At 59.9% G+C, this 9,420-nt stretch overlaps 1 protein-coding gene across 1 annotated transcript in view; it reads left to right on the forward strand.

Annotated features, from left to right (window-relative positions):
* The window catches only part of CARMIL3 (capping protein regulator and myosin 1 linker 3), a 28,247-nt gene extending 19,951 nt beyond the window's left edge, over positions 1–8,296 (forward strand). The window contains exons 26-41 of the mRNA XM_077806919.1: positions 516–629; positions 1,165–1,340; positions 1,512–1,599; positions 2,151–2,294; positions 2,413–2,476; positions 3,520–3,734; positions 5,229–5,341; positions 5,437–5,770; positions 5,851–5,985; positions 6,264–6,330; positions 6,415–6,504; positions 6,738–6,847; positions 7,042–7,225; positions 7,450–7,560; positions 7,684–7,803; positions 7,898–8,296. Of these exons, the coding sequence (XP_077663045.1) occupies positions 516–629; positions 1,165–1,340; positions 1,512–1,599; positions 2,151–2,294; positions 2,413–2,476; positions 3,520–3,734; positions 5,229–5,341; positions 5,437–5,770; positions 5,851–5,985; positions 6,264–6,330; positions 6,415–6,504; positions 6,738–6,847; positions 7,042–7,225; positions 7,450–7,560; positions 7,684–7,803; positions 7,898–7,923 (2,091 nt within the window). The 3' untranslated portion in view covers positions 7,924–8,296. The remainder of the gene's footprint in view (positions 1–515; positions 630–1,164; positions 1,341–1,511; positions 1,600–2,150; positions 2,295–2,412; positions 2,477–3,519; positions 3,735–5,228; positions 5,342–5,436; positions 5,771–5,850; positions 5,986–6,263; positions 6,331–6,414; positions 6,505–6,737; positions 6,848–7,041; positions 7,226–7,449; positions 7,561–7,683; positions 7,804–7,897) is intronic.
* The last annotated feature ends 1,124 nt before the right edge of the window (positions 8,297–9,420 follow it).

Consider the following 9,420-nt stretch of genomic DNA (forward strand, 5'->3'; position numbering starts at 1 on the left):
TCTGTACACAGCAGCCCTGGCTGAACACTGGGTCCACTAGCTGAGGTCACATCCAGTCTTGCTGGCCCAGACAGTAGCTCTCCAGATGTTACCATGGCTCTTCTATCACCAGATACAAACTGTCTCCCCAGATGTTGCTGCACCTCTGCACAGCTGGGTCCTCCATCTCTGGCCAAGTCACTAAGTCCCCATATGTTGCACAGCTGTATTCCATATCCCTGGCTAAACACTGCTTCTGCAGATGTTGACACATCTGGACCTTCTATCCCCAGCCAGAAACTAGACCCCCCAGATGTTGCCACAGCTGTAGCCTCTATCCCTGGCGGGACACCGTCTCCCGCAATGTTGCCACAGCGGTACACAGCTGGATCCTCCATCTCTGGCCTAGGAACAAACTCCCCAGATGTTACCACAGCTGCACACTGTAGCCCCGCCCCAGTTGCTGTTGCCCCTCCCCCCGTGCACATCTGTCCCTGTTCACCCTGCCCCTCTCTGCTCGTGCTTTCTCTCCCCAGCTGTTCCCCAGCCTCTACGAACTGGGACACATCTTGGCGAGCGACGGGCCCGTCCGGCAGCGACTGGAGTCCGTGGCCAATGAGGTCTCCAAGGCCGTTGACAAGGAGCTGCAGGTGATGAGCTGGGGACGTCTCCCTGGGGGGGTTTGGGGGACTCAGTGTAGGGGGACCCCAGGTCTTACTGGGGGCGTTGGGGGTGTAGGGGGGCACCCCAGATGTCACTAGTGGGGTTGGGGGACCCCAGGTCTCACTGGGGAGGTCTGGGGGACCCTGAATTTCATTAGGGGGACCCCAGGTCTCACTGAGGGTTTGGGGGCTCAGTTTAGGGGAACCATGAGTCTCATTAGGGGGGTTGGGGGGACTCAGTTTGGGGGACCACAGGTCCCACCAAGGGGTGGGGGACACAGCTTAGGGGGACCCCGGGTCTCACTAGCTTGGTCAGGGGACCCCAGGTCTCACTGGGAGGTTTCAGGGGCTCAGTATGGGGGGACCCCAGGTCTTACTGGAGTCTTGGGGGACTCAGTTTGGGGGGACCCTGGGTCTGCTGTGTTACTAAGGGAGCTCAGTGTGGTGGGCCCAGTTCTGGGGCACTTGGGGGTGACTCAGTGTTTCAGGAGCCCCCCTCTCTGACTGGTGGGGTCGCTCCCAGGTGATCCTGGAGTCCATGGTGACACTGACCCAGGAGCTCTGCCCCAGGGCCATGCAGGCCGCCGAGGGCCACAACAAGATGCTGGGAGCCGTGTCAGAGCGGGTGACCGTCCCCCGCAACTTCATCCGGGGGGCGCTGCTGGAGCAGGCCGGGCAGGACATCCAGAACAAGCTGAAGTAAGACGGGAGCTGGGGAGGGGGCAGGTGTGTGTATGGGGGGTCCCCAAGGAGGGCTGGGTGGGACGTTTTAGGGGGATGGGAAGCACTGTGGGATGGCCAGGTTGGGGTGCTCGGGGGGCTTTAGGGGGGCTGTCCAGTCTCTGACCCCCCTCCCCCATTTGTCCCCAGCGAGGTGAAGTTGTCTGTGGTGACGTATCTCACTAACTCCATTGTGGAGGAGCTCCTGGAGGAGTTGTACAGCACCCACAAGAGCCTGGTGAGCCCCCCACAGTGACCCCGGCCCCCCACAGTGACCCCGGCCCCCCACAGTCACCCCCAGCCCCCACAGAGAACTCTACTCCCCACAGTCGTCCCCAGCCCGCCACACTGACCCTCAGCCCCTCACCGTGACCCCAGCCCCCCACAGGGATCCCCACCCCCCACAGAGACTCTCCTCAGTCACCCCCAGCCCCCCACACTGACCCTCAGCCCCTCACTGTGACCCCCACCTCCCACAGAGACTTTAAGCTCCCCACAGTGACCCCCAGCCCTCTGTACTGCCCCTCCCCACCCCCTGACACCCCACCACCACCCCTCATACACCCCACAGCCCCACCCCCTGCTCCCACTGCATTACCCCTAGACCTCTATCGCCCCAACCCCACATGTCCCCAGAACCCCCACTTCCCCCTCTCTCCCACCAAATGCAGCTGTACCCCACCCCTATCTTTTCCCTCAGCCCCCTGTACTTTGCCCCCCAAACCCTCCTCAGTCCCCTCTAACCCCTGGGTCGCCCCAATAATCTCTCTCATCTTCCCCCTCACATAGACCCAGCACATCGCCCATCTCCAGCAGCTCTCCGAGGGGCAGGGCGGTGCTGGGAGCTCCGGGGGGACCCCACTGGACCAGCCCCCCAGGAACCAGCCCAGAGATCATGAGGAGACCACAGACGATGAGCTGGGAACCAGCATTGTAAGCAGTGGGGATGGGGCACAGCCCTGCAGGCCCCTCTCCCAGCCACCCACCCCCCAGGGCAGGGAGGGGACCCCCCATACCTGGCTCTAGGGTCACCCTGCTCTCCTCTCTGCAGGACACCATCGCTATCAAGAGGCAGAAACATGGCAGGAAAATCCGACCTGTCTCAGCTTTTATCAGTGAGTAATGGTCACACATCAGATCTCCTCTTTCTCCATCCACCCCTTTTCCATCCATCCATCCATCCTCCTGTCCATCCATCCACCCCTTATCCATCCATCCATCCTCCTGCCCAGCCATCCACCCCTTATCCACCTGTCCAGCCATCCACCCCTTATCCATCCATCCATCCTCCTGTCCATCCATCCACCCTTTATCCACCGTTTAATCCATCCATCTCCATACACACCCCTCCATCCATCCACCCCTTATCCATCCATCCATCCATCCACCTCCTGTCCATCCATCCATCCACCTCCTGTCCATCCACCTCCTGTCCATCCATCCACCCTTTATCCACCGTTTAATCCATCCATCTCCATACACACCCCTCCATCCATCCACCTCCTGTCCATCCATCCATCCACCTCCTGTCCATCCACCTCCTGTCCATCCATCCACCCTTTATCCACCGTTTAATCCATCCATCTCCATACACACCCCTCCATCCATCCACCCCTTATCCATCCATCCATCCATCCATCCATCCACCTCCTGTCCATCCATCCACCTCCTGTCCATCCATCCACCCTTTATCCACCGTTTAATCCATCCATCTCCATACACACCCCTCCATCCATCCACCCCTTATCCATCCATCCATCCATCCACCCATCCGTCCATCCACCCCTTATCCATCCATCCTCCTGCCCATCTATCCACCCCTTATCCACCTGTCCATCCATCCATCCATCCATCCACCCATCCATCCATCCTCCTCTCCATCCGTCCATCCACCTGTCCATCCATCCACCCACCCTTTATCCACCATTTAATCCACCCATCTCCATACACACCCCTCTATCCATCCATCCATCCACCCACCACTTCATCCACCCATCCACCCACCCCTCCCTCTATCCATTCACTCCTTCATCCATCTCTCCATCCCTGTCCGCTCTCCCTCCATCCATCCACCCCTCAGTCCATCCACACAACCCTTCCTCTGTCACTCACCCTCTCCTCTGCCCCACTCTCTCTCTCTCTCTGCCTCCCCCCACAGGCGGGGCTGACCCAGACACTGATGCCACACACTCCTGGGGCACCAACTCGCCGTCAGGCTGGCTCTCCTCGTCAGCCAGCAGCCAGTACTCGCATTCCCGCAGCCCCTCCTTCGAGGGACTGGCTGAGCTCCCCACTGAGGGGTCCCGGCTGGAGCACCGCACCCGCGGCCGGCCCCGGCCCCCCCGGTGCGTCCCCCCGGGGCCCCGCCAGAACGTGAGTCACGCTGATCCCATCTGCCCCCTCGCTCAGCCACACCTTCTATTTCTCCTTCACTCCTCCCTCCATTTTCTCATCTCTCTGTTCCTTTTCCTAGTCCTTCACTTTCTCATCCATTCCCTCGTTTTCTCCTTTCCACAGTCAGTTTTGCCTTAAGTCATTCATTTGCTCATTCCTTTGTTTTCTCGATCCTTTCTCGTTCTTTTGTTTTGTCCTTTGTTTTTCATTTGCTTATTTGCTTGTGTAGTAGGAAGAGAGCCTGTGGGATACAAGTACCATGCTTCATCGACAATAAACCTGGCTAGGTGCCTTCGTCCCTTAACGGATCTTGTGGTCATTGGGTGGTTTGCTCGAGTTCTGCCGTGCCAGCTGTCTGCGCAGAGCTGGGGTGGCACACAGAGGGAAAACACACACACAGCCAAACGTCTATCAACATCTAACCACAGCTTATTCATTTATTCTCTCCACTTTGTGTTCCTTCTTTCATTCATTGATTTTCTCATTCATTAATTCCTTCTCTCATTCGTTTTCTCATTCATTTGTTCCTTCTTCTATTCTTTCACTCATTTATTTCTTCATTCCATTGTTCCTTCCCTCATTCATTTGTTTGTTCATCTTCCCCTCTGTTCTCTTATTTGTTCCTTTGTTCAGTCTGTCGTCCATCCTCTCCTTTGTTCATTCATTCTTTTCCCTCTTTCTCTCTCTGTCTTTCCTCAAGAAAGTATTTTTTCATGCAATGCACTGTCAACCTCTGGAACTCCTTGCCAGAAGGTGTTGTGAAAGCCAATACTATAACGGGGTTCAAAGGGAGCTAGATAGATTCATGGAGGATAGGCCCATCAATGGCTATTAGCCAGGATGGGCAGAAATGGTGTCCATAGCCTCTGTTTGCCAGAAGCTGGGGTGGGGTGACAGGGGATGGATCACTTGATGATTCCCTGTTCTGTCCATTCCCTCTGGGGCACCTGCCATTGGCCACTGTCTGAGGACAGAATACTGGGCTTGATGGACCTTTGGTCTGACTCAGTCTGGCCGTTCTTATGTTCTTATGTAATTGTATCCTTTTGGACTGACCCTTACCCCAGCCCCAGAGCCTGATGGGTAATGAGCAGAAACAGACACATGCAGGTAGAAATTATCCCTTACCAAAACAGGAAGTCCTGGTTGCCAAGAGATGGGACTTACCACTTCAACTGTGAAAGGGGGATGAGCCAGCCTTAAAGTAGGAACGGCCAGCTGAACATTAATCTTTCTAATACTCCAAAATGGGAAGTCCTGCCCAATGGAGGCGGTACTTCCTGTTTCCCCATAGAAAGAAGGAAGAGCCATTCCTAAAGTGGGAGGAGTTAAAAGCTGTATCTCAAGACTCTGAAGCAGGAAGTCCAAGTCACTGGAGGCGGGACTTCCCATTTTGCCTGAGGGGGCAGGGGAAGGGGCAAGCCTTAAAGTGACAGCAGCTAATTCCTTGCTTCTTACACGTCTCCTCAGCAGGCTCGGACACCTGGGTCCATTGAGCCCCAGCGGCAGGAGAATGGGACAGTGCCGCGACTGGATGAGGGGCTGGAGGAATTTTTTAGCAGGCGTGTCCTCACAGATAACACCAGGTGGGACCATATACCCTAGGGGTGCGGGAAAGGGTGGGGATCACCCCAGTCTGATTCTCTGACCACCCCCACTTCTCTCCTCTGCCCCCCTACAGCTATCCACGGACCCCCAGAGGCTGTGGGGTGAGACCAGGCCCCTCAGACGCGCTGCCCCCCATGCAGAAGAAGAGGCGAAAGGGGCTTTTCCATTTTCGGAGGCATCGGAGCCTCAAGGGGGAGAGGGAGGTTGAAGACACCCTGTGGGGGGCCCCCCACAGCTCCCCCGGCACCCCCCAGGGGACAGCAGATGAGCCCAAGGCTTCAATGTGGAGTTCAGCCAGCCTGGATGAGGGGGAGGGGCAGGAACCCCAGGGAATGGGGATTCCCCTCCCCGGGATGGGGGGCAGCGGAGGAAGTGGGGTGAAGGGGCTGCCCCCCAGAGGTAAGCAGGTAAGAAGGCGCCGGGCTGCAGGGAGCGGGCAGGAGGGGCCAGCAGGGGTCGCTGCTTTCAACTGCCTCTGTTTTTGTAGGGTCACACTGCTGATCGTTCCCCCAACCCCATGAGGGAGGAGTCAGATTCTTCGGAGGCGGAGCTACTGCAGCCCTCCAGAGTCCACGGAATCGCCCTGCCCGGAATGGGGCGGAGCCTGGATGGGAAGAAAGAGGTACGTGGGCTGAGAGAGGAGGTGCATACCTGCAGGGGCGGGGCCTGAGGACAGGCCACGCCCACTCAATGCCTCAAGGTCTGCAGCTGTTAGTGGAAGGAGGGGGATTCTCGGGGACGGGGCCAGAGGATGGAGGCCACAACCTCCGAACCCCTTATGGTCTGGACTGAGGCTGGGGAGGGAGAGGCTCTGGGGGCATGGGCTGAGGGTGGAGGCCACACCCACTTAACCCCTGATGGTCTGGTCCAAACTCCCCTGTTCCCTCACTCTTGTTTCAGGGGGCAGAGCTGCAAAGGGTGGGCAGCCTACAGGATCGAGAGAGGAGGAGGTCCTCGGACGGTTCAGGTAGGGGGGCACACCCCAAATTCTGCCCCTCCCCCTCGCCTAGCTCCCCCCAACCTGATACCCCCCTTTATCTCTTCCCCACAGAGAAAGGGGGCTGGAGACCCCAGCCTCCCCCTCAGAGCTCCAAGCCAGCGTTTGCCACCATTCGAAGGGCTGAGGCTAGCTGGGATATCGGTAAGGGCTGCGAGCTTCCCTGCAGCAGTGCCCCCAGGGCTGCAAACTTCCCCAGGGCAGTGCCCCCAGCCAGCCAATCCAAGGCTGTGAGCTTCCCTGCAGCAGTGCCCCCAGGGCTGTGAGCTTCCCAAGAGCAGTGTCCCCACCTGGGGAGGAGCTCTGGGGTTGCGAGCTTCTCCACAGCAGTGCTCCCATTGCTCATGTGGTTTCTCCCTCTCCCCCAACCCCATCAGCGGAGGAGAGCTCCCAGCTGGACCTGGAGGGGACGGACATCTTCAGTGCGGCCCCCAGAGTGGAGGCGGGGGAGAAGCCCCCAAACCCCAGCTTCCTGGCATCTGGAAAGGTGAGGGGGGCCCTGCAGGGGTGGGAGGCTGGGGTGGTGAAGCTGGGGGGTAGAGAGGGGGTATAAGCTGTGAGCTTCCCCACAGCAGTGCCCCCAGGAGCCCAGGATGGAGTTTGCGGTGCTCTGTGGTATTACCGGGGGAGGGGGGCTAATTGCTCTGATTATCTCTGCCCCCCAATCCCATTCCCTAACAGGCCAGGGAGCCGCCATCCGGCCCCCGCCCCCCCAAGCCAGTAGCCATCCCCCGCGGCCGAAAGCCCCCAACTCAGCCGGAGAGGAGTCAGAGTAGCGAGGAGCAGGCAGGTGGGGCCGGCCTCACCGAGACTCGGACCTCCCCCCCCGTCGCCCGCCCCCGACCGGACCACTTGGAAACAGAAGGTATCAGGAGCGGAGATTGGGGCACGGGGCCTTTCCCTTCCAGGGGGCGCTGGCCCCGATCCAGCCCCTTGGTAGGGACCGGTTCAAGGGGACGGGTAATGGGATGTGGGGCTTGTCCCCTCTAGGGGGCGCCAGCTCCCATCCAGCCCCAGGGCAGGGGAGCTGGCTGGCTCAGGAGGGTGGGGCATGAGACACGGGGCCTTTCACCCTCTCTCTCTTTCCAGGGGGGTCCGAGGTGGGGCGGAAGGCGGCCCCTCTGAAACCTCAGCGAACGCGCCGGGCGCAGTCCTGTGACAAACTGGAGTCAGATCAGGGTCGAGACCCCGGAGCCAGAGGTGAGACCCTGAACTGAGGCGGGCGGCGAGAGCCCGGGACTGCGAGCTTCCGCCCTGCAGTGCCCCCAGCCGGGCTGTCTCTCTCTCAGGATCTAACCCCTTCCCCTCTCCCGGCCCCAATAGGTGCTGCTAACGCCCCCCTGCCAGACCCCCCTCCGCCCCCGCCCTTGGAGCAGCATCAGCCCCCTCGGAAACCTCGTCTCCCCATCTCCCGGCCTTTCCTCTCTGTGGACCAGGCTGTGGGTGAGTAAAACGGCCCCTCTGGGCCACAGAGGGTTAACAGCCCCCCACCCGGCCGTCCCCCCTCCACCCTGACACCTTGTCTGTCTCTCCTCAGGAACCCAGGAGTCCGGGACAGACTGACAGACCTGCTATTGAGTATCAGCCGTGCCACCAGCTGGGAGAAGAGGGGGAACGTGGAAGCCTGAGAACAGAGAGAAAGAAGGGACGACTGGGCCTTCCCCAAGATCCAGCCATGAACCCCCCAAAACAAGGATCAACACCCCCCACACATGGCCTTGGGGCTGCAGACCCTGCCCTGCCCCCCCACCCTTCCCTCCCGCCTCACTTCCACTCCTCCATTCAGGCCTGTTTTGTTCCCCCGCTTCTGCCCCACCCCAATCCCTCGAGGGATGGACCCCTGTTTTCACAGCGTGCCCCCCGGCAGGAGGAGGCATTGCTCCCCCAGGAGGAAACAGCGGGCAGGACTCTGAATGCGGCTCATCCCCCCTGCACCTCCCACCGCCCCCCAGCTGCCCACCCCCCATTTTCCACCCCTGCAGGGTCCCTGTCTATTTTCGGCTTGTACAGAAGGAAGAGAGAAATAAATTCTATATGGCGACCGGAGCGGGCGCGAGGGCATCTCCTTTGTTCCTGTGGGGCAGCGGGGGACAGGAGCACCCCCTCTCCTGGGGGCTCCCCCAGGCCGCAAGCACCAGGAGTCACCGTCCCAATCTCGGGGTACTGGGTTGTAGTTCTCAGATGTGGCCAGCAGGGGGCGCGGACACGGACACACACACACACACACGGCAGTTCTCAGCCCCTCCACCAGGGGGCAGCAAGGACGCCCCCCCAACACATTGGGCTCCAGCTCAGCTTGTGTTGTTGTGTACCCCCTCAAAGCCCTTCACGAACCTTATGCAGGGGTGTGGGTGGGACGTCACCCTTGTCCCTTCGTGTGCGAGTGTTGTTGTGTGTGTTTGTGGTGGGGCCTGACGGAGGGTGGCGAGGGGAAGGGGGTGAGGTTGGTGTGGGTTGTGGGGCTGGCTTGCTGTAAGCAGGGCGCGCCTGCGGTGGGTGTGTCCCTGTTGAGTTGTGTGTTTGTGTTTGTGTTGGTGGGAGGGGTTCCTTGCCGCGAGTGTCCCGTCGCTGTGTGGTGTGGCCCCGCCGTGTTGGGTCTCCCGGTGCACGTTGCGTTGTTCGGTGTGCTGCCTTGCTGGCGAGAAGTGTTGTGTCCCTGTTGTGTTGTGTCCCCGCTTTGTGTGCCTGGGGGGGTGTTTGCAGCAGCTCCTTGCGCTTGGGGGCTCCCTGGGCTGTTCCGGGTGTCTGTTGTTGTTTTGTGTGGTTCTAATGGGTCCTTCCTGGGCGTCCCAGGGTTGCGGGCCCCTGCGGTGCACGATGTTGTCTCTGCTCACGTGTGCAGCGGGTCGTGTGTCTCTGGAGCTGCCTGCCTGTGAGCGGGGTGTCCCTGTTGTGTGTTGTATCTCCCCCAGGAGTGGGTGTTGGGGGCATGGTGTGCATTTGTGGTGCCTCCTTCCTCAGGCCGTCTCCCTGTGGTGTTGTGTGTCTGTGTGCAACAATTTACACACACACAGCCCAGCTGCAGCGTCCGGTCTCTGCCGGAGCGGGGGCGGAGCCAAG

This window comes from Eretmochelys imbricata, unplaced genomic scaffold, assembly GCF_965152235.1.
Source record: "Eretmochelys imbricata isolate rEreImb1 unplaced genomic scaffold, rEreImb1.hap1 Scaffold_35, whole genome shotgun sequence".
Classification (NCBI taxonomy): domain Eukaryota; kingdom Metazoa; phylum Chordata; order Testudines; family Cheloniidae; genus Eretmochelys; species Eretmochelys imbricata.